The sequence below is a fragment of the Taeniopygia guttata genome, chromosome 13 (assembly GCF_048771995.1).
Source record: "Taeniopygia guttata chromosome 13, bTaeGut7.mat, whole genome shotgun sequence".
In the NCBI taxonomy this organism is placed as follows: domain Eukaryota; kingdom Metazoa; phylum Chordata; class Aves; order Passeriformes; family Estrildidae; genus Taeniopygia; species Taeniopygia guttata.
Window position 1 is genome coordinate 9,501,981 of NC_133038.1, and position 25,292 is coordinate 9,527,272.

General features: G+C 42.2%; 1 protein-coding gene across 5 annotated transcripts in view; it reads right to left on the reverse strand.

Annotated features, from left to right (window-relative positions):
• Nucleotides 1–870: 870 nt before the first annotated feature.
• The window catches only part of CSNK1A1 (casein kinase 1 alpha 1), a 32,460-nt gene continuing 8,038 nt past the window's right edge, over nt 871–25,292 (reverse strand). The window contains exons 3-11 of one of the 5 annotated variants that reach the window (XM_002194857.7): nt 21,251–21,377; nt 19,341–19,439; nt 16,872–16,955; nt 14,021–14,160; nt 10,875–10,953; nt 9,815–9,889; nt 8,369–8,475; nt 7,355–7,503; nt 871–2,388 (exon numbers count right to left, since the gene is read on the reverse strand). In XM_002194857.7, coding sequence (XP_002194893.3) covers nt 2,381–2,388; nt 7,355–7,503; nt 8,369–8,475; nt 9,815–9,889; nt 10,875–10,953; nt 14,021–14,160; nt 16,872–16,955; nt 19,341–19,439; nt 21,251–21,377 — 868 coding nt within the window. In that variant the 3' untranslated portion in view covers nt 871–2,380. Of the gene's footprint in view, nt 2,389–7,349; nt 7,504–8,368; nt 8,476–9,814; nt 9,890–10,874; nt 10,954–14,020; nt 14,161–16,871; nt 16,956–19,340; nt 19,440–21,250; nt 21,378–25,292 lie in introns of those variants that run through there. The other 4 variants (XM_012574821.5, XM_012574831.5, XM_012574826.5 and 1 more) reach the window with 4 other exon arrangements.

The following is a 25,292-nucleotide window of genomic DNA, read 5'->3' on the forward strand; positions in this document are numbered from 1 at the left end:
CTCGAGGCTCCTCCACAGCCCTTGCAGCTCACCAAACTACAAACCAATGCATTTTGACACCCTAAATTTATTTACTCTCCCTTGCAGAGCTCATCAAGAGCAGCTCTGTACCCAAACCCCCTTCAAAGTCACAAGCAAATTCAACAGACGGAGAAAATAATTTATTCTCCTGAAACCAAATTATTTTCTCCAACTTTTCAGCAAGTATCTCATGTCAGAGCATGAAAAGCGATGCCACAACAATTCCAAGCAGGCTCTCCAAGAACAGCTGCCAAGGAGGCATTTCATTGATGCTTCCTCCCCTCCTGCCAACGTGTGTTGTCAGACACGTTGCCTAGACAGCAGAAATCATGGATGGGGACATCTCCCAGTGCTCTAGATACCAGTTCTTACAAACAGCCTGGTTTTCACAGGAGGCATTGCTTGAAAACCATCCTTATTTGGATGGGGCAGTACTCAGAGTTTGGAAAAGCGTCCTGGCCAGGAGAGTGAGCTCCATTTCTTCCTGCAGCTGGCAGGGAGCAGAGCCTGCCCAGTGTGCTCTGCTATCTCTGCAGCCCAGCCCTGCCTCCCTGATTATCTACCCCAGCGTTTATTATTTATTATGATTAGCACACAGTGTTCTCCACCTAAAGTTTAACAGCTCAGGGCAGATCCTTCTTGGACAGAGTACAAAGGAGCCTTGATCCACATCATCACCACTCCAGGAGTGCACAGTGTCTTATGATCCTGAGGAAATTATTTTCGAAAGGAAAGAAAGATCTTTTCCACCAATAAAAAAGATTAACTGTGAGCAGGAACTCTGCTCCATGCATGAAAACTGTCTAAAAAGCAAACATACAGACAAGATTTACACAATAGGCACCTGGCAGCATTTTCAGACATTTTTTTTTTAATTTATTCTGACATGCTATAAAGGAATAAATTACACTGTTAAAGAATTACCAGCAATAAAAGTATTTCATTCTTTCAGCTGGGCTAGAATAGGAGTGAGAAGGAAGACAGCCTGGGGCAGTAACCAATGTGAACTCTGCATGGTGCGAGGCTGCCCCCAAGGACAAGAGGAAATCTGGTCATATCCACTTCACAAGAACTTGAAAGAAAATGCCTTGGTTTCAAACCATCCAAATTTTTTTCAAAGCATTCCAATTTTTTGTCCAAAGCAGCAATCACAAGTCAGTCCAGCCGAGGCAGGACATGGCAATGCTCGGAGGCTGCCAATCCTGGGTCTGCAAAAGATGCCATTTCATTTTTAAAAATTCCAATCTCATTGTGGAGGGCTGGTCTCAAACAAGAGGTTATAAAAATGCAAGACTGCCCCTTCCCCCTCAAGGAAAAAATACAAAATTTATTTAAAAACAAAATGAGGAAGAGTTACAACACTAAATCTAAAATGATTTAGAAAGAAATATGACTTCTTTTGCTTAACAAATGGCCTTAAACTTGGTTTAAAAACAGGGTAATGTAAATTTCTTAAACTGAATTAACAAGGCAAATTAAAAAAATCTCATTTCCTTACAGAAACAGTTTTTAGTTTTTAATGAACTTGTAAACAAAAAAGCTCCCGCTTCAAAATAAAAACAAAATCCCAGATCATATAGATGTTTACAGTGATTACATTTATCTAAGCAACTTACATACAGGTTCAGTTGTAAGATGTTAACTAAATTTCGTGACAAATATGCTGTTTTTCCTTTTATACCAAGAACATTATAGAGTTAATGCAGAGTCCTAAAGATTATCTAGTAGTCGCTAAGTTTCTCTTAAGTCTTCACTTTAGATGCTGTTATTTCTAGCACAGGTAAGCAGGCAGAGTCTTTCATATGCTTAAAAACTGGAATCTTTGGTTACTACCATGTCAGCTGGCTTGGTATGTTGCACACAGAAGCCAACAACTTTAAGAATGTTTTAAGTGTACAACTTTCAAAACCCAGGGAGGAATAACCAGAAAAGAGTGCACAATTGTGAGCATTTACAATTATCACAACTGTTGCCGAAGACTGTTCATGCCATTCTTCCAAAACAATGAGATCTCATAAGCAGTGTAGTTCAAAGTAAAAAGGTAACAAAACTTGGCATATGCACAATTTTCTCCACTTGTGTGTCAACCATTAGTTAACTTTTCCACTTGAAAAAAATGCAATAGAAAACTGGACACCATGTTTCACTATCTCAGTAATATTCACAATTACAGCTGCTACAACTCAAAGTGCAGCATCACTGACACTGCCCAGAGCCAGTTTATACTGATATTAAGTTCTTTACACCAAGGAAATGGTTGCCCACAGCCACTGGCAAGTGTATCAACTAAAATTTCTAGGATTTGGGGAGTGACAAGTCCTGCTCCGATCTGCTCTGCTTTGTCCCATCCTCGTCATGCTCAGAAACCTGCAAGATAAACACAAGGGCAAACTTACTGATACGGGATGGAAAGGAGCAACAGCATTCACAGGAGGAAAACTGAACAGCAGTTATGGTCATTCAAAGGGGAAAATGCTGCTCCATCTGGGAATTGCAGAGTTCCTGGTGTCCATCTCCAAAGGGAACCAGCACTGGAGCTCACACACCTCTCACTCACACCTACTGCTGTGCTGGGCAAGGGGCTGAATGCACCAGCTGGATGCAATTCCTCCAGCAGGGATTCAGCCCAGCCCTTTGGAAACAAGCTGTGTTATTGCCACTAGGAAACAGGATGTAATTTCATAGGATTGTTTTCTACTTGTCTGCAGTGGCTCATGTTTATACCCCTGAATGTCAGGCTGTCATCTGACTGCGGGTGCTCTCCAGACGCAGCCCGGCAGTGTCACACGGCCAGGCAGGCAGGGATCACTCACCTCACAGCAACTGCTGCCACCACAAAGCCACAGCAGCAGCTCTGGGCAGCCACAACAAGGCAGGAGCTGTGACACTGCCTGGGGAAGCAGCACATACACCTCAGCCTTCGCAAGGACCAGTGCTGACTCACGGGACAGGGGAGGGGGTGCACACGCAGCAGTTCTTTTCGTGTTCCCAATTCCAGATGACATTGGGGGACAGGGAGAGGACAGGAATACACATCTCCATGAATCAGGGGCTGCAGGCCAAGCCAGTCCTCCCTCTGTGCTCCTTTCTGGTGACTCAGGTGGCAGGGCTGTGCTTTACAGGGCACAGCAGCCTCAACCAAAGATGGCCCTGCCCAGCGAGTTTCCGTTCTGGACGCTCTCCAGACTGGATGGTTCTGCCCATGGGCAAGTTCATCACAGCAACAGCTCCGAGTTTTTGCAACAGAAATCTCTTCTCAGTGGAATATACAGACAGAGCTGACCTCAGCTATAGCTTGTGCTGTCATCCAGAGAGAAGCAAGTGCAAACAAGCCTTACCGGTCTCACATTCTGTCCAAAATGTATCTGGAGAGCACCCAGAAAATGGCTTTAACTAAATGGCTTTAACTCTTCCAGAACTGGCTACAGGTCATTTCAAAGAGGCTTAGGCTTAATAACTTGTTTCAAACCCAGTGTAATGCACTGAGGGACAATTCTCTTTATCCAGCATTGGGTCATATTAAAAAAAAAAAAAAAAAAAAAAAAAAATCCTGCACCAGAATCAAGACAGCCACTCCCACTTGAGTGCAAATTCCCACAGAAAGCCCAGAGACTCCTGAGTTCCCTAATCCTTACTTAATGCACACAACCAAAAATTATGCTGTTTTTCCATTTAGTGTGTTCAGCAGAGAACACTGATTCATCTTTTGAACCACTTTCTCCATCAAAGCAGCCAAAACAAAGTCAACAAAGGAGAGTGTGTAAAGAAATAGATCAACTCATTGCTTCAAAAGTCTGAATATTTCACAAGAAATGGAAGCTTGACCCTGAGGACAAAGGACATCCTGCCAAATGATCTGCTGCTATGAGAACTCCTCAAACCCAAGGTAATTTGGGCAGGAGAATGTCCAGCTACAGAGAGCAACAGGGAACTGGATTCTACTCAAAATGTCTCTGCAAAGACTTGTCAAGACACAGCCCAGCCACAGCTGTCAGATGAGATGGAGATTCTCAGAGCACACAGAGCACTGCCGGCATGAGGAACATGCTGGAGAGCTCATGGTGACATCTCTTCCACAGATCTTCACTCCATACAGGGCCAAATCATCACTCCTGGTCCCTCTGAGGTGTTAACCAAACCTGTGAAAATCTCTGTGCTACGTGAGGGATCCTCAAATTGCTTTATTATTTATTACCATGGCTGAAGATGTGATTGACAGGGGAGCAGCAACTGCAGTGTAATTCCCTAAAAACCTCCTCAGTTTGAAATGCTCAAACGTTGTGTCTTCTCCATTCCTCCAGACAAGCAAGTGAGAAGGATTCAGGTGTCAATAATTCTAATTCTCAAAGAAGAGAAGTCTCCGTTTTTTCTGAGCAATGCTGCCACAGACATCCAGCAAAAATTACTGGACCTGCTGACAGCCTCACAGAATCCCCACTGCCAGGAGTTAAAAACACCTCTCCCAAATGGACCCGGTAGACTTTATCCTGCAGATTGACTGCTTGAGTCACTTTTATGACTGAGGGAAGCTGAGTGTAAGCACAGTTACAAATCACACCTGAACAACTGCTGCACTGGCAAAAGAGAGGCAGCACAACTTGCCCGAGTCAGCAGAGCTCTGTCTGCTGGAACAGCTCACCTCTCCAGGTTCCAAACCAGCTGATCTGGCTGTTACAAAAGACACTGCACACAGTTCCAGAGAGGTGCAAGGGGGAAAAAAATGAAGAGAAAAAAGGCCATGGACAGAACAGGTTATTCTGGAACCAAGCAGAGTATTTAGCCTGGGTTAATTCTAGGATTCACTGATGATTTAGCATGGATCTGAGTTGAGGAAGTCAGGAATATCTGTAAATGAGCACACTGGGCAAACAATCTGAGTCTGTCCTCCTCTGGCCCACCCTGCCCAGATGCAGATCTTCAACAGCATTTGACAAATAACTGCACCTGGACATTGCTATTTGCAGGTCTCCTGTTCAATGGATAGGGTTACCACAGGGTTAACATTTGATACCTGGAGGCCTTTTAAGCCACTTCCACACAGGCTTTGCTACAGCAACTACAAAAGAATTTAACTGAACTCCAGAAAAAATAATCAGGTATTTCATCCTCTCTAGTGTGACAGAGCAACCAAGCCACACAGCCTCCTCCTTCAGCTTAGCTGGGTTCAAAAAAAAAATCTTCATTAACAGGCAGAATTCGCCACAAAAAGACATGTATGATTTTAGGACTCTGGAAATCTTTACTTTGATGAAGAGATGAAGCCTCTGAAGTCTTCAGATGTTTGCCAAGCACTTCTTTAATGCTCTGCTGACATTAGAACTTGATCAATCCAAAGGTCCTTTCTCGATGGGAAGGGGAGAAGAGAGTCATTCCCCAAAAAAACCTAACAAAACTGTGTTGAAACCCCAGGAATTTCATCTTAGCTGTAGCAAGGGGTCTGTCCCAAAGGACAGTGTGATAAGGAATGTAAATCCGTGAACAGAAATTATCTAAGGCTCCATGGCAAAGCTTCCCTGCTCATCCTGGCAGTGAGCTCAGCTTTGCTCCCTGGCACTGAAGCATCACTTCAAGGTGAAGGCAGATAATCACTTTAATGACCTTTTCTTTCTTCACACACAGCATTTGGGCAGAGCCTGTCTGAGCCAGGAGAGCAGCATATTAAACCTCAGAACACTTCAGCAAAGCTGGGTTTCACCAGCTCACAACTTGATTTTCAGGGCAGGTTCCACTTACAGATCACCACCTCCTGCAAAGCCTTCACTTTGAGCGTGAGCTGTTGTGAGGAATATGCATTTTTGCTCAAATTATCTTCTCCTGCTCAAACAGCCAACCCCTCCACACCCCAAACTGGGCTGGGTTCTGAACTTCAGTCAGAGTTTTTCTATTTCAGGAAGCAATCCATGCCCGGGTGCTTAATCACCCAGTCTGCTACTGGTGTTGCAGCTGCAGGAACTGGTTTCCACCCTATCAGATCCAGCCACTCTATGCCAAAAATCTGACACTTAATGGCACCTCCGAATTTTGTTTCTTTTTATTCAAGAACCACTTCAATCTTGGGAAAAGCAGCAGGTGTTTTAATACCTCATTTCTTCTGAACAAAATGTGGTTTTTTGATAGCTATTTTGGCTAAAGACACTTGGTAATGTTTGAATGCTGCTACAATACATGAAGAACAATGTTTAAGTTTATTATAAACACTTCTGCATTTCTTTGATTTCCAGGATTGTCCTGTTAGCAAGTATGTAATTTTATACATATAAAAATGACAGACAAGAGGTACTGAACAGCAGCAATGCCTCAGTACAGAATTTAAACCTTGTTTCTCTATTTTCAGTCACACAATCTCATTAGTTTCAATTTTATCCACAGCTCAGCTGCAGGAATTGGTTTCATGGCAGGACTGCCTCAAAAATGCACAAATGTGGCAGTTTCCTTCTAGGGACTTACCAGACTCGCACCAGCACATTTGCATCACACACACAAAAAATATTTTAAAAACTTCTAGACCACGTGGAAAAAAACCCTGATATGTTTCTTCAAACTCAGTTTTCAGTTATTACACAATTACATTTGAACATGTCACAACATTTCCCTTTGAAACCATAACCTAGAAACATCAAAAAGTCATCAGGAAACCTGAAGCCCCACCCCAGAGCACCCAGATACTTCAGAAAATTGTGAGTTGGCAATCCACAGCAGTCTGGGGTTACTGCTTGATTTAGACAAGGCATTTTGAGCTCACTGGTCCCTTCCTTGAACTCTGGACCAAATGTCTCAATGTAAACCCACTGGAGGAAGCCAGAGCAGTCACAATTTTCTGTTCCCAGTGTTTGAGGCATACAGAACAGAAGCAAACCCACAGCACTGTACCAGCTGCCACAGAGCAGAACCCAAAGTCTCTAGATCCTTGCCCAGTCAATGAGAATTATCCCTTAAAAAGTGTTAGGTCTAGGATTTTGGATTGCATTATATATTTATACATATATAAGGACATATATATGTATATATATAAATCAAAATAAATAAAAATGTCACATTCCCAACACCAAGTCAGTTTCTTGTTTTTGGAAAGTGGTTAATGCGGGAGCAAAAGATGCAGTGGTTAAAAATGACCCAACATCCCCAGAAGAAATGATATGAATAACAAGGACATTTTGGTATAAAGTTAGTAGTCAAATTCTCCAAGGACGTCTTTTGGTTTTGCTTTTGAATTTAAGAGCCAAATGTAGTTTTTAAACCACCTCCTTGATCTAACACTTGGAATTGCCGCCGTTGTCCAAATTCGTGGAATTTTTGTTTTTCCTGTAACGTCACTTGGTTCTTGGCTACTAACCTTTCATGTTACTCTTGGATTTGTCAGTTTGCTTGCCTGTGGGGGTTTGGGCCTGCTGCCCCTGCCCACTGGAAGAGGCTGCCTGCTGTGCTGCTTTCTGCTTTAACATTGTCCAGTCGAATGTGTAGTCATACTGGTGGTTCAAGGTCCTGCAAGAGAGGGAGATGTTCTGCTGTAACACACCCGAGCTAACACCAAGCCCCGCCTGCAATCCCACAACTAGGGGATAGCTCCTTCCCTAAGCTGCTTTAGAGATTATGAATGGTATAGAAATGCTAAGTATTACTAACTTAAAGGGATTCTTGCAGCAAGCCCAAATGCCAGCCAGCAGCGTTTACTCACTGCTTACACAAAGGTCTGTGCTTGTGGAAGCAGCACTTCCTCCCAGCCCAGCTCACCCACTGCCTGCACTCAGCTTCTGAGCTCTTTTTTTTTTTTTTTTTTTTTTTTTTAATATAGATATAATTTCAAGGAAAGACTGCAGTATTGTACATCATTGAATAGGAATTCTTTGGATTCCAGAAACCTGAGGGGAGACTCCAGAGATCAGTACCAACCCTTCTTTTGACAGATGCTGCTCACTGCACAAGGTGGAATTTATGTTCCAGTTGCTCTAACAAGCTCAATGAAGCAGCACTATTCTCCTCCACTGAAATTTCTCTCCTGGGAACCACTGCTGGGCTCAGCACCAATTTCCAAATATAAAAAGCTTCAAAGACTTCTATCAAGGGGTCAACTTCTTATGGTACTTGCAACAGAACCCGAAGCATGGGCTCAACCCTGTGGTCACATCACACAATGCAAAAACAAGAGAATCTTTTCCCTTTATGTTTAACATTGAACAATAATTTTCAGGTCCTTTAAACAGCTTTTGAAGCTCTGAAATTAAAGGGAGTCCCAGAAGAACTCCCTACACCAGACACACAGGAGCTGCTCTCTGCAGTGCCAGTCCCACAGAGCAGTTCCCAACTGGATCCCTGAGAAGTTTCTGTACTTTTCCACTTGGAGACTGACCTGAAAAGAATACGGAATAATTGCCTCAGGTACATGTAATCTGGTGCCTCTTCAAAGCGCAGGCCACGACAGTAGTTCAGATACATGGCAAATTCTGCAGGGAACCCCTGGAAATCAACAGTGTTAATCAAGCCATGGCTCGCAGCAAAAACCTTCTAACAAAGGCAAAAAGATGTACATCTGTCTCTAACAGCAGAGGAAAACTGGCTGAAGATCATTAATTAATTCCACTTTGCCCCTAGTGTTAATATGTTCTGTAGTTCAGCATGTGGATTTGCTCAGGTCCACATTCCTTCCCCAGCACTGTTACCTCATGGGTGGTTTGCAAACATAAGCTCTCTGCTACCAGAACCTTCAACATTTAACTTATTTATAAAGCACACTACTCATCCTAATTAAACCTTGTTCTTATTAACTCTCTCAAATAATGATAATTATCTGGTGAGAGATTTAATTCTTGTTTCCTTGATAATCTGCTTGAACATTGTAGAGACAAGGTCAGTTAATAAGCACTAAGTGTGAAAACTTAAATTATGAAAACCTCGTTCAAAGATTTTCTGCTTTACGTTTTTAAGCATTTAATGCTGTATGAAAGCCTGCCTGTAACAGGTAATAGCACACAGAATACTGCTGTAAAAAATCACAGGGTGTAACATCCCTGGAAGTTCAAGGCCACACTGGATGGAGCTCTGAGCAACCTGGACTAGTGGAAGGTGTCCCTGTCCCCAGCAGGGGGTTGGAACTGGATGATTTTGAAGGTCCCTTCCAACCCAAACCATTCCATGAACAGTTCAACAGCTTGGGAGATGCTGTCAGACTCTGGGGATAGAGATGTGCAGGACTGGAAAGTGCAATCCTTGGTGCTGCTGTCTGAGGGGCACAAGCCCTGCTGTGTTCTCAAGGATCGTTGTTAAGAAGCACTTGGACGCCACAGTGCAAGAGGAATCTTAAGATTCAAAGGAAAACCTTGGAAAAACAAAGATCACTTGCATCCAATTCCTCTAGAGCCACTACTTGAGTATGGGCAGACAATATGAACCCTCCTGGAGAGGCAGAAAGTGGATGTGGGCAAGCCAGACGGCTCCACCTTGGTTACTTATTTACTTCTGATGTCAAACTTGCACTGTAAATGTTCAACAACTGGAAAAGCCTCGTGTAAGAGAGCTGTGAGCTCACACACCCAACAGTCAGCAAGACCTGAATGATGGTGGCATGAACTTTGCCAAGGAGCAGCAGCAAGTGCTGCCCTGTACACGCATTCCCAGTCTTGCTGGGTGGCCAAATACAAGGCACCCAGTGCCTGCCAAAGCAGTATTATTCAGCAGCAAATGCCATGTGAGGCTATTTAATATATTGGCTCAAGTTTAGGGAAAAAAACAACAAACAACAAACCAAACAAGAAAAGAATTTCCATTTCACAGCGTGACATCACTTGGAAACTCTTACCTTACACAAAACCTCAACAGGAGTGGACATTTTCTTTTCACTAATCTTTTCATACTTTTGCTTCTTTGTTGCAGCCTGTGGAACATGTAGGTCACAATATAAGAGATATTGTGCAACACTGGATTAACAAGGACAGCAGCAAAAAAAAATGACAAAAATCCTTTGGTCAACCCTAAGTATTTTATGTGAAATCTCCAAGTCCCACACACTTATTGCAAAGAGAATGAAGGTCAATCTGGTATTAAGATTTGGCCACAGTTTAATACCATTTGTCGCAGTCTAATGCTTCCATCACATGGCACAGCCCGTGTAGGTCTAGCTGCTGCTTTTGTGCATTAACCACAGCAGACTTGCAGCTACATTTGCCAAAGTTGTATTAATTCCCACTCAGTGCCCCATTCAGGGCTGCCTGGTGCTTCAGCACCCTTTACATTCATTTGCAGCTGAGGAGTTCCAGTGGTCCACAAGCTGCTGCCTTTTTAGAAACTGTGCAGCTGCAACACCATTGGAATTACACAACTCTCACACGAAGAAAGAAAAACAATTAAAACATGAAAACCAATCGTTGGAGTCTGAATAAGTGAAACAAGAAATGTCTGCCACATTTGTAGCTGGCTCCCATACATGGAAATCCTGAACAAGCCTGCTGCAGTTAATAATTATTCAGTTGTGCCATAACCTGGACTGAAGATACCACTGAGGCTGAACTTGCCAGGCAAGAGATTATTTCCATGCTCTCTCCAGCAATTCAAAAAGCCACTAACAATGTTATTTTTTATTTCCCAAAGGGGCCTTAGCCTGCAACAGGACAATAACTGGCAAAGATGATGTCAGCTATTGTTTAGCATAAATTTTAAGACAAGTCCAACAATGCACATTTTGCCTGCTGCGTGAGAGGCAGAATCCACAGTCTATAAATATCAAGCTTTGGGAAAAGCTGCTTTGTACAACTGAGGCTAAACATTATACAAACCCACCTGACAGGCAGAAGCATGCTACCCAAACATGAAAAAAAAAATTAAAAGGGTGAGGGAGGGGAAAAAAAGGCATCATAACCTACCTTTAATCCTTGCCAAGGCAGACTGGTTCTGTTAAAGTACATCAATACATAGCCTAGAGACTCCATGTCATCCCGACGACTGCAGGAGGAAAAACACAAGGAATCACAAATTCTGGCATTTCTTACTTTATTCCACAGTGCTAGCATTCAGAAATTTAAATTTAAAAAATAATTCAGGAATAAACTCTAACAGTACCTTAAGACAGGAAGAGATCCTATTCATTTTTTAAGCACAGAATATTCTGTAGGTATTGTGTGTTCTAAGCTTCCATCTGCAATTACACTGATTTGGGAAACAAAAACTTTGGAAAATGAAAACAAAAGAAACATGAAATGTCTTTCCTGCCTTCTTAAGTAGCTTGGGTAGAAACTGAAGATTTTTCTGCAGGAAGCATGGAATGCATTGTAAGAGAGAATGAGGTTAATGAGGTCAATAAGGCTGTAACATCTTGTCAGTCACATTTTTCCCTGAACCTTGGCTCAGTCTGACATCAATCCTGACCACCTGGTCCCTAAGGAGCATTGCTCCTTTCTTCCTTGCCTTCTGTCAAAACACCCTGAGCTGCCCCTGACTTTAAAAGGCAGCAATATTTATGAATCAATCTGAGAGGTGCCTCTGCCTTCTTCCCATGAAAACCTGTTCCAAGGCAGCTGGGGAACTCCAAAGTGATCCAGCACAGACTTCACTGGGAACTGGCACAAACTCTCATGCATAAGGCTTCAAATGCTTTCTGCCCTGCACATGTTCCACCTCCCCACTCTGGCCACATGAGCACCACTGTACTTTGCTCACAGCTTTCCTGAGCACCAAGAGCAGCACAGTTCACTGGAGTGGAAAACACACTCCAGGATTTTTTTTCCTCTTGGCAAAGTTGCCTCTTCCCAGCTGTGGTAAAATCAGATTTTTCCTCTGACTGCCCCTCTGCATCTAACATCTATTTAATATGATGCAAAAAAAAAACTTCTTTTTCTCCTTCCTGCTCCCTTATGGGAACAAGCTGGTGGGTTTTGCTGCTGCTCTCTCACCCAGAAAAGGATTTACAGGATGACAGGACAGACTCCACACCTCCTACCCCAACAAGGATCAAAAGGCTGACAGTGGAATTGCAAACAGGATTACACACATAGGTGAGGGGAAAACAGTTCCCCAGAAGTGGGAACAGGCTCTAACCTGATCTATCTGCAGATCTTGGTAGGAGAAGAAAGAAGTTGGTGATGTTTTTGTGTTCTAGCCCAGCCAATAGAACAGAACAGCCTGGCACCCCCTCACTCACAGGCCAGCTCTGTGACCCTTTGGGGAACAAAGGCAAAGCCATCCCAGGGGAAATCAGCTTGGCTCCCTAAAGCTTTTAGCACAAGGCCAGAAAAGCTCTGCCGTGCCCAGGGAAGAGGGGATTGGTTCCCTCCCCTCAGATCATCTCAGCTGCAACATGAAACCGGAGACAAAGGGCTGAAAAGTGATACTGAGCCCACGAATTCCAGTCTGCAAAACTTGCTAATTCCATTAGAACTGCAGATTCTAATCACCAACAGCATTCACTGGCCCTGTACAGGGCCATGACATAAAATTATGTTTTCTGAGAAGGCAGTGGTAAATTCAGAGGCAATAAAGGGATTAAGAGTATCCATCCCCCATCCAGCTCATTGTTTCAATGTTTAAATGCCACGATCTTGTAGTAGGAAACATTTAGTTCTGTAAATCTGTAATGGGTACATTTTTACAATATATTGATAAAAGTAGTTTTCAGGATTTGGAAAACAGGACAATGCTCTCCATTATTAAAATAAATACCATTGCAAACAGCTCCTTGAGCATAGCTGTCATTACCTGTAGGAAAACATGTTCTGTAACAGTTAAAAGTAAAGGAGTAGAGGTTGAAATATTCTGCCATAAGCTCCAGAACTGGTTTCTCTTGATTACAGGAATGCATTACTTCTTTGCCTCACTGCTAGCTTGACCTAGACAGTCTAGCAGCTTTTAGCAAGCACCAACCTATATTTCTAATTATAACAGAATTCCCATTACCAGCAGATATGGTGTAAAATCCAGCTAAATTCAGTTTTTAGCGCCCAGCTAAATTCTAAAGCAACATCCTTTGCAGATCCCTCCTTTACTCTCAGGTGCAAGCACAGATACTCCTTTACCAGAACTGCTTGGGATCTGTGAAATGCATTTATTTCAGAAGTGACACCTGTCATTATCTCCCTGAGCCACATGCCAAACTGGTTTAAATAATGGCACTGACAGACAATAAAATACTCAGAAGGAACCTTAAGGAAATTAAAGTACAAAAGGAAACATGGAGCATTTTAAAGCACCATTTGTGGGTTACATGTTCTGTTGAAGTTGACCATGAGAAATTCCGTCATTCCCATCTTGGTTAACACAAAGGTCAGAGGCACACACGTTCCTGGAAATTTTAACTATCCAAGAGAGGTAAAGCCACACACTTCAATCATCAAATACAATTTTTAGGCACAGATGTAAGGAAGAGAGGCACCCCTTGATATCCCATAAGTACTTTAAACTTCCAAACAACCTGAAGTGCTCTCTCCATTAGAAAATACTAGGATTCTGTAGGAACAAAACAGCTTTCATCCAGAAGATAAAAATGTGTTTGTTGATGAAGCAAAGTTCTAGTAAATATATCCACACACATGTGTAAATACCTACAGACATAAAACTAAAATACCATGTGACTGAAGGTATTTAAGTCTTGCTCGCAGGCAAAAGGAGAAATAATGGTTTTTATTGAAGGGAGTGAGAAAACAGGCCAGACACCAGCTTTAGAACACCCTTTCTGCTTCCAGAAAGGCCTCTCAAGCCAGTCAGCAGTGCTGCCAACAGGTAGCAACACATCAGCAAAGTGCACCATTTTATGTGTCAAGGGCCTCTGACAGACCCACATCAAAGTGTGGCTTAGCCTTTAAAAAGCCAAAATAATATGCAGAACATCCACTTGACGTCTGCAACACACTATCTCTTCAAGAAGCAAATTAGGTGCTTGGATTTTCCCCCCATCCCTGCATAGGCAGCCAAAAAGGACACTTGCAAGGAGATGGATACACTTTTCATATAAAATGAGTTCAGACTCCCCAGAAGTTTGCAATGATCACCCTGCACCCTTCCAGAACGTTGCACTCACCTCTGCTCAATGCCAAGGTGTGCATTGATGCTGGCATATCGAGCTGTGCCAGTGAGATTTTTGTCTTCTCTGTATGGTATGTGTTGCCTTGTCCTGTTGTCCCGGTACTTTTTGGCCAAACCAAAGTCAATAAGGAATAACTTCAAGAGAAATGAAAATAGGTTAGATTCCTAGCCAATTCCCCAAATTCCCAACTTCTTTCACTAGGCATTAGCTATGCTTTAAGACACCCAGACAATTTAACAGCCTACAGTTAAAAGAAGCAAAGTAACAGTGCAGAGGCGCAACCAGCTTTAACTAGTCAGTTAAAAACTCAATGGTGAATTAGCTCAAGCCTTTTCTCAATCCCCTGCAATGGATTAGGTGGTGCTACTCAGCCTCTGGAGCTTAGTTCTACCACTATTTTCTATCACTACAGCAGTCTGATGACTGCAGTGCACAGTGAGGGAGGAAGATGTGTGAAAGCACATCCCAGACCCGACTGGCACCGGAGCAGGGCACACACACGGAGTTAAGGGCAGCTCAATGCACGAGGCAACATCCTGCAACCTCCTGTCCCAAAGAACAGTGGCCATTCTGCAGAGCACAAGGCCAAAACCCTCCCCAGCAAACAAGACAGCTTGTTCTTGGCTCACTTGAAGGCTCCCAGAACACTGCCACAGCAGCAGGACAAACGTGCTGGTTTTAACACAGCCAGGAAGCTGGAGCCAAGGAATGGATCCAATTTGGGTTTCTAATAACTAAGCTTGCCCAATGATTTGGTATTTAGCAACCTGAGTGTGGTAATTAGTGTGGGGTAATCAGTGTGCTGCCAGCCAGCCCACCTACAAAGGGTCATCCAGGCTGTACTTTCTTGGGCAAGATTTCAGGACTAGGCAAAAAAAGCTGAGGCAGAAAGAAGTACATAAGGAACCTTTCAAATTCTAGCACTCAGACTTCAAGCTACAAATCCTGATTCCAACACTGAATTAATGCTACAGGATCAAGGACTACAATCCCTACAGACTGATCAGTGCTGCAAAACTAACTTGGGTGGGGGCAGAACATGATGGAAAGAAGATATTTAAAGTCTGATAAAGTCTCAATAAAAACCAACGCAGTATCACCTTAAAGCTGACTTCAGAACTGAAGATACATCTTTAAAATCAAACTGGAGATTAAAATATATCCAAGACTGAAATGGGGTGGGTGGTTGTCACTGGCACACTGGAACTGCTGTGGACTGGGAAGTTCAGCCCTGCATCAAGTATCCAAGATATTGAAAGTTTCTGAATTGCAGAGTAGCTACTGTTCAGAATTCTGATTCAAGAAGATTTACCAACTACAGTAGCCTAGATAGGAAAAAGCAAAGCTAAAATCCTCTTAAACTACTGGTGTCAGAGCAGAAAACCTGGGGTTGAAGACTTGCCATGCTTTACATGCAAACACAAGGCACTGCAGTGCTACAATTTCTGTTTAGGTGGAAGGCATCCTGAAAGCCCAGAATGCCTGGAGCAAGGGACATGAACCCAAGTTTTTAAATCAACTCCACTGCTCAGACAGCCCAGCAAGGTGTGGGTCTTGGCTGTGCTGCACCCAGTACAGGCAGTGAGCACGGATATGCTCCTAGCTACCAGGAAATATTTGATATTGAATCCCAAAGCAGACAGTATAAAGCTTTACGTGATTGCCGTGCTGTGACTTTCCTAGAAGCAAAGCCTGACCTCGAATGCAATCCCTCATTTTCTGACTTGGTCCACAACACAGACCTGTAACTGGCTATTATTTTCAAGCAGCAGCTTCCCTGGGGAAGTTTGCTCTCTTCCCTAGCTCAGGATCAGTCTGCATTTCCCTGTGGATGGGTTGAAGGCAAAGGAGTGAGTCCCTGCTGGAAAGAATTAAGCTGGGAGACACAGCCCAATTTGGATGAGCACAGAACGTCCCAGTGCCAGTTCCCAGATAACCTCACACCACCTTCATTCTGTTTGTTGCACTATCAGCAGGAAACTGGAGAAGTAGGGCATGATTTTTGCCAAGAGCAGCTAGAGAAGTAGATCAAAGTCTGTGCCTCTGATAAGAAAGTTTCAGAAGCAGACAACAGAAGCCTGTCAGCTTGTGTACAGCAGGAATCCGCCTGGGATTTAATCCATGGAGACTGCTGTGGAAAGCCACGGACCAATGGCCAAGCTCCTGAGCAGTGATTCATATTCAGCAATTTCCAGCTGTCCTGCTACCAACTGGCAAATGTGCTCCTCTCTCTGCAATTCATCTTCTCTTCAAGAGTCAGAAATATGACATTAGACACTACAAGATAAGCTCCTGCTTCTCCAAGACACAGCTCATTGGAGTAATTTCAGGTTTTAAAGACAATGGATGAAAATATTAAGTCTTCATTACACATTTGGGGTTATTTTAAAGGGAGAACTGCACGGGGAGGAGTCTGGCCAAAGTGATAACAGAACTTCTCCACGTGCATCCATAGGAACTGCAGGAAACCTTCAGCAAGGCAAGCAGGAGCCCTATTTCATGTCTATCCTTCACCACATTTTTTAAGAGATTGCCTTTTGAGTTGGAAAGACCACAAATAAAACCTGCACCTGAAATCAAGCACGTACATTTAGCCCTATCAAAGTTTAGAAATAATTCCACAATTTAAACAAGCGCCACAGGGAAACATCTTAGTAATGTTACATGTTTGCCAAGTATGTCTGAATAATGCCAACATAAGAGGTGCTTTTGCAAGGTCTACATTCTCCAGAAAAACGAAATAAAAAACAAAAAATAAACCAAACAAAAATTAAAAAAAAAAACCAAAACAAAAAATAAAGCACATGAATTTGGGGTTGAGGTTGGAATAGGAGACAGTTCAGACCTGGTTTAATCCTGAGAAAGATGGGTCCTGAGAAGTACTAACAGTCATGCTTCTTTTCCTCTTCCCCACTGGAGATTCTAAACACTGAACAAACAATAGAGGGTGGCAGTGCATCAAACAGTCTTGCTTACATTGCAACATTGGCCGGCGCAGACAGGCAACACCGAGGCGTTCGAGAAAGAACAGGGTAGCCAAATGCCATCCTTCTTCCACCAAGCACTGTACTTTTCAAAAAAACTGCATCTTTCCATCTTTTTTTTTTTTTGAGTCATATTTTGATTATTTATAGTAGTATTTTTTTTTTCCAAGGAGAAAATTTGACAGATGGGACAAGGTAAATTTTAACTGTGAGCCGCTCCAAAATGGCACTGCCTTAACCAGGGATAGCAATGGTGACATTTGGCTCTATGAAAAAAGGAAATTCAAGTTTTTGCTTACAAAAGCAGCCTTTGGTTCCACAAACTGCCCTTCCCCCATAAGATATTTAGAAAAAGTAAATCTTCAGTAAGGAAGAGGTAGAAGGCATTTAGTCACCTTAAAGTTTACTTTCATAAGCATGCAGGGCTTATTTCTAGCAGAGCTGGAAATTCATCTTTTAAGGTGGGAGCAAAATGTCTCCCAGTCACCAAATTAAAATTTGGGGAAAAAAAATCAATTTTTTTTTTTAAATATAACTGACAGGAAGCTACTGGAACAAGATTACCATGCTGTTCTAGTCTTTGTGGCTGATTTTCTTTGAACTGTGTAGAGTCATCTCTAAAAACCCCAAAACTACACTTGGTTACAAAAAGAAACGTTAAATATTGTATGGTGGCAAATGTTTCCTAGATAAAGCACTTGATTCCAAAGTGAAGGAACCCATTTTGTATTTTGCTCATGTAATATTATTAATTTGCACTTGGGTCAGGAACTACCTTCCTAACCCCCTGAAACGTAAGTGAAGCCCATGCCCACAGTGCTTTACCACCATATCATTGCATGGCTCCCTAAAGGGGAAAAAATCAAATGGTTTGTAGGTAATTTTGTCTTTGATTTCAGCTGATGCAAATCTAATGTGTTCCTCTTCTAAAGTAAGCAGAGCAGCAATTTCTAGGCCATTAATCCACACCAAGATGAACTGGAGTGCAGCAATGCCAACCTAGCATGACTGTGCAAAAGTATAGAAAAATGGCCCAAAAAGAACAATTGGAAATCAGAAACTAAAACTAGGAAAAAACCAAAATAAAAGTTTTCAAGTTCTACTTTGAGTCATGCCAGAGAATTAAGGAGCCTAAACTGCTCAACACAGCAGAGAAAAATAGAGCTGTACAGAGGGAAAGTATGAAACTTGGGAACAAACAAAGTTTAACAGCAACAGGATTACATAAAGACTGCCTTTCAGCTGGAATTACAAGTTTTCCCAACAATGGCTGTCTCTAAACACTCAGTGCATTGCACCTCTTCAGACAAGAGCTATTATCTCACATTATCCAAGCTTTCCCCTTCTAATGCTCATGGCCCTGACGTTGGCATTCATACAGGCAAACAAAGGTAAACATTTTGATTATTGGTAGTGCCTAACCAGATGAGACATCCTGGGATGGCATCTAGAGAAGATAAGTGGGAATCTTGCTTCCAATAAATAGCTTGATCACATACATTTGTCCTGAAGTTAATTTCTAATCAGTAGCATGCTTAATGCATTGCCAATGCTGCCTGTCTGCCCGAGCTCGACATACAAATTGCAGGATTAAGCATATTTCACTCAAGAAAACTAAAAATAAAATTAAAAAGTTGCCTTCCAGGCAGGAAACATGCACTTCTGACTACGTTTACCCATCCCAAAAAGTGCAACAACCTCAGCCCACCCCTCACCCACCCTCAGCTTTTTTCCCCCCCTCCCCACAAAGTAAACTGAGACAAAAATTTTGTTGTACAGCAGGTATTCTACAGCTTAACAGTTTTCCATCAACATAATTGCATCATTTATTTTATTTATAAAGGCATCTGCATGTTGGCTCTTGGTCTTTTCCACAATTCTGGTGGTTGAAGAGACTTTACCAGTCTGTCACTGCAAGGCTTAATGCCCTGCTGACTGGTAGGTCAGGAGCTCCCACGTTGCACAAACTGTTTTCATCCTAGGAGGTCAGCCCCAAAGCCAAAGGTAAGATTTGACTTTATCATAGAGGAATAAAATGCTATGACAACAGACATCTTGAGAGAAGTATTCCAGTATTCTCTAGGGTTAGTTTATAACCTTGTTGCAAGTCTAGAAATCATCTTGCAATCAAGTGCATCTCCCAGAATGGGAAAGAGATCCACCGAGTTTACAAGTGGACACCAAGAAAACCAAGTTCTCACACCCAAGAACTGTGGTTTAGCATCCAAAATAGCAGTTTTAGCAATGGATTTTACAAAAGTTGTGCAGCTGGAATCAAATCACACAGGCAATTCCCTCTGCAGCTTGGAAACAAAGAGCTTTGGACTAACCTTATTACAATGACGCCCAATACCCATTAGGAAGTTATCTGGTTTAATGTCTCTGTGTATAAAATTCTTTGTGTGCACATATTCAATTCTACTGATCATCTGTAAAAAAAACCAGCAACATGTAAGATTTCAAAGAGAGCAAGACATTTCAATAAACCTTCAATGAAAACATGAATTTTTAGTGTTACCTTCCCCTGCAACTTCAGTTTATGTGTTCGCTTAATGAAAACCATTTTTTTAAAATGCTGTCTGAGTATTTTCTTTTCATGTTAAAATTCCACAATCTTGGTCAGAACCTGGCAGATTAAATATCTGAATAATTCCCAGATATTGAAGTTCATGTTTCTAACTATAGCATCTTATTAAAAAGTAATTGTTTTTCATTATTTCAAAGGTTTTATAGCTACCACAAACCAATTTTAAAGCTCATTCCCTCCCCCTGTCCCAGCTACTCATTCATCTGGTTATTCATTCATCAAACATCACTTTTCCAGGAATAGTTTTCATGGAGCAAGTCACAAGTCGATGGTGGCCCATGCTGCCATATCTAGGCTACCCTGAGCCCAGAATATCTGGAGACATGAAGAAACCCTGGCACATCTGTGTCATCATACAGGGCCAGCCCATTTCCTGTGGGTGAGATCACGGCCCGTGGTGATGTGGCACAGATCTGCAGCTCCTCAAACCCTCCTCTTGCAGGCCTGAGCTGTTACATCACACCCCTGACAGCTGTTTGCTGGGCTGTGCCCTAAAAGCCAATCTGAGCACTGCTGTCCCCCATTTCTGCCCGTTTCCCAGCTGACAGCCAATTAATGTTTATCATCCTAAGGAATACTGCACAAACCCCTGGTGGATTCCCTGCAGATGCTGTCATACCCAGACTCTAAGTGACCAGGCAAATGGCTCTCTAAAGCAAGCACATCACCCTCTTAGGGCAGCTGAGAACAGGGACAGCTGACCTTGTCTCCAGACAAATGCCTTCAGCTTCCTTGGCCAAGAGCCTGGGATTCTACGAGCATCTGGCTAAGTGACAACTTGGTACTGATATCTATTACGTAATATTAGATGAAATTTCAACTACCATTGAAAAATTCAACTTGAAAAACCCTCAATGCTTTTCAAGGGGCTGAAGGAAACACAATCAAGCCATTTATTAAGCAGTAAGAAATAAATATGGCTGCTCATTTCAAATGCTGTATTCTCACGACCAAGTTGGAAAAATATCAACTGCTATAAAAAAAGACTTAAGAGTTTTAGAGGCCTTGATTATGTTGGAGGTAGAGTGGCATCTCCACTAACAGCTTTAAGAACTGTCTGTGAGGACCAAACAAGCAAGGCAGTTATTTATTATTAGCTCAGTGTCTGGTCCTAGTGATGCCTTGGATCATTTGTCCTTGGTGCCCAGCTGGAGAAGGAATTGTTTTGTGTCCTTGCCCTGTGAAGAGAGCTCACCATCCCCTGATATGAAGCTCAGAACTACACACTAAAGAAGCAAAGAATCTGAAAAATATACAAGCTAAAACCTGAGGCATCACTAGAGGCTACAGGAGGGTGTGAGAGCAAAGGGACAGACTTGCATGTTGTCACCACAGGTCCCACTGACTTAGATCACCCACAACTGGAGAGTGTTTCAGCCCCCCACCAGAACCCCTGTGCTGATACTGGCAGTGAATCCACCCAAATTAGTCTGAATATTTTAACGAAGTTGCCCTTAAAGCAGCAGCACAAAGGAGCTGGCAGCTGCAGTGCCCTCCCGCTCGGTGCATTTTGTAGGGCAGAGCACACAGAACCCACCATTACTTTGTCCTCATTTAGGCCAAGTGCTCACTTAGTGTATAAAACACTGCATCAATTATTTAAGGCACTCTGCAGGAATCCCTCAGGGCTCTGAAGCTGAGGTGTGCACATACCTGGTCTGCTAGCATAAGTACTGTTTTCATCGTAAACCTGCGAGAACAGAAGTTGAAGAGGTCTTCCAGGCTGGGCCCCAGAAGATCCATGACTAGAACATTGTAGTCCTTTTCTTGACCATACCACCTGCAAGAAAGGAAATGATCCAGCATTATTAGCAGGAATCCTGATGCAGCCCAGAGTACCCTCAGTGCTCTCAGCTGCAAGGGCATGTTGCTGATTAATGTTCCATCTTGAAAGCTAATGAGGAATTAAGGCTGGTAATATCTTATTTTTCCTGGAAACAAAAGCCTGAGCACAAACCAGAACACACAAGCTGGCAATTTTCCCTGAAGACAAAATACTACTCTACTTCAACAACCAAAATACCAAACATCAGAATGAAAATGCAACCAAAGCAGCAGTGCCCTATCCTGAGGGGTGTGTACAACACCTGGACTGAAATTCCTCTGCAAGACATCTTACTCTTATTGTTCCTGCATCATTTCACATCACAAAATCATCTTGACATGCCTTAGGCTTTGTTTTCAGGTCTGACTTCTCTGCACCAGACCAAAGCAGTTGATTCGCATACTTTTTCATTTATTTCTCAATTTAAAAAATGCAATCAAATTCTAGTTCCAATTAAGTCGAAGATAAAGGCTCTTTATCAGGCTTTTAATATCATAGAGAAAGCTAAAGTAGAAACTAACAAAACATTAATTGCAGCTATATTGTGATAGTAACCTTTAAGTGCCTAATACATTTTGGACAAAAATAAAGTCTAACAATGCTGTGAGGACAAGCAAAAGTCCTTCTGTGGATAGTTTCCTTTCCAATCCATGTTTAAGATTTCCATCATAGCCCTGCTTTATTGCATCTGCAGCTGAGGGTGGTATCTCCCCACCTAAGCTCCTGAGCAGAGCTGGAGTCACCCCCTGGACTCCTGCACATCTCAGCTCTGAACCTCCACCCTTCAAAGACAGGGCTGGAATATTCCCCTCTCCAGTCCTTCTGCACGCCCCACATAACTACAGTTAAGTGACAGCTGTGTATGAAAAGCTCTTTTGAAGCTGACATGACACCTGTTTGATCAGAAGGCTGCAATTTTGCCTTTTCTAAGCTCCTGGTTCTTACATCAAGGACCTTCAGCCAGTAGTCCACGGAGAATTTCCCTCAATTTCCCAACAACAGTGGCATGGACAAGGTACCCCCAAGGATGTGCCCCGTAAGAAGAGCATGCAGATGGGAAAAAATAACTCAAGATTCAGCTAAAGTAGCAGTTGGGGCTTAAATATCTGTACAGACACTGTATTTCCACTTTAGGCAATGACTTCAGTACACCAATGCATGGTTGTCTAGAAAACAGTTACCACTGATAAAGTCAACAAATTCCTAGGTACTCACAGGATTCCAAGCTTAGCTTAGCTGGGATAGTACAATAAAATGTTTACAAAGCCTTAAGACAGAAAAGACTCTATATTTGGATTTGTTTCAGGAACTACAGGCCTGTACCTTCCCACTGTCTGGATCCTAGGAGAAACCATGTCCTTCATTCCTGCATTGTTATAAATCTGATTAAAGTTATAAACAAGCTGTGGCTCACACTCCCTGTTTTACACATCAGTCTAGACCTTTATACATTCCCTGCATCAAACTGGGATGCAGAAAATATGTATTTTGAAAGGAATCATTCAAATGAAATGTCAACAGAACAGCTCTGTAAACAACTCCAGGGGTCACAGCTGAAAATGAAACATTATGGTCACCTAAAGTAATGAAAATGCGAGCAAATGACCTGCCTAGATATTCTGTCCTATGAAATACAGGTTCGTTGAGAAAAAAAAAAAAAAAAATTAGTGAGTAATGGGCTGAAATGAAGAATTTAAAGGAGTAAATCAAGATCTAGATAAAATACTATTTTCTTCAAGGGATGGAATTCTAATTGAGATGCTGAGTGTAATTGTTCAGCACAGCAATGGTTCAGTGCCCAAGAGATGCAGTGAAGGGAAAGAGATCAAAGATCAGCCTTCAGTGGAGCTAAGAAAATTGAGTCCCAGTCTCACAGACAAGGTGAAGCTGATGCAAAGGAAGCCCACCCTGGAAGTACCTTTTAAAAACCTTTTTGTTCCTCCACAGGGATCTGTCTGCTGAGTTAAGTGCAGTAATGCAGGATGATTGCACAACCTCTGTTTGGCCTATTTCTAAGTATGAACAAGAAAATTCTCATCTCCTGACCATTCTGCTCTGGTGGAAAGCACATTCAATTCTCCAAGAAAAAGAAATAAGGCAAAACCTCTTAATAAGTTCATTTTCACATTTACCTGCCTGTAATTCCTCACTGAAGACTGTGACACCCATTCATTTCACTTCTGGCAACTGGAACTTCTTCCAAGGTATCAGAGTGTTTTATTTACTTTGCTAACACTCCAAGTAAGTTTTCATTTTCCTTGGAACACTTCCAGGGAAAATGGGATTAAGAAGTAAAGCAACATCATGTCCACTCAAGGTGCAGGAGCTGCTACTACTGGCAGCTCTGAATGAAAGAACATTACAAGTCTTGACTTTTCTTAAGAAGATTTGGATATTAGGATATATAAAAGCTGGTGTCCCAAAAAGAGATCTTCACAAGTTCTTACACTGCATCAGCAGGGAAACTTGGAATTATCTACTAATAAGAAGGAATGATTCATACAAAGCCCTGGGCAACTATTAGGTGGCATTGGCATCTCAGAATACAAGTGTGCCCACACGCCGGAGAGATCCAGGGACTTCCATCAGCACACTTGAAATCCTTTCCCTCATAATAAAGTTGAGGAAGCAACACAAGTAAGGGAGTTTTGGAGAGGAGTGAAAATTGGGAGCAAGAGATTGAATTATTTGAGAGCCATTTTGCATGGGTAATTACTCAATTTCATTACATATAATGTATTATTTCAGGAAGAGAAGCTACTTTACTAGAAAAAATTCTCCTGATCCTTCTCTAATTGATTCGTACTGTGCTTTAATCCTTACACAAAACATTAATAGGACAGAATCATGAGGAATAGTTGAGTGTACCCTTGAACAGGCAGTGTCACATGTGATACAGATGTCACAAACCTACTTGAGTTCAAGGTGTGCTCCCATGCAGGAAAATGCTTCATCACTCTCCCTTCCCTAATCCGTTTCAAGCTACATAATCAAACTATTCAATTAGTCAGAATACAGTAAACCTCTTTTATGAAGCTTTCTATCAGAGCATGGTCAAAGGCTGAGCACAGCAATCTGAATTTGACTTCAGTGACTTGTCTGCGTGAAAGACCAAGAGTGGTCACGTCACCAAGTTTCCAAATCGTGTGGTTTGAGAGCCTCGTCTACAACCCCAGCATAAACACAAAGCTGAAATTTTCTAACATCTTGGATTTCAGCATTTGAGCTCTGTGGGAACATCTAAGTCACACCACGCAGCAGTTTGAGAGATTAGTTTCTAAATAATACACAATAAAACAGGTATGATGTCAGGTCACATGCAGAGTGGATGTTTACTTGAACAAACATGGGGTGGGTTTTTAAATTCTCCTCACTAACCTCGAGACAAGGAAGTGAACTCTTGATGCATATCTAGTACTTGGTGGCAAACACTGTAGTCAGCTCTACCCAAACTTAAAATCCTTTTGCCTTTTCAGAGTTGCATCTTTCAAAAAAAATCAATGATTTCTATTTCAGCAACTGTGTATTTTGTAAATAACATCAAGGACAAAAGAAATGTTTGAGGAAGTGTTTTTTAATAGCTTGGTTTCTTTTGTTTGCATTTTTTATTTGTTTTACCTAAGAAAACATTTCATTTGGTTATTAATAGTATTTTTTCACATCTTCCTTTGAAAGGGTCAAACAGAACCAGGCAAACTAGCAGAGAAAGGGGGTGAAGGGCTAACAGAATCACACAAATTCCAGCCCAGTTTCACACTACTGTGTCACTCACACAACCCAAATCAAAAACCAACAGTTTTATTCACTACACTGGCAATTATAATAATTACAACAAGGTAACAAACCCAGCACAAGTACCCAAAATTTGTG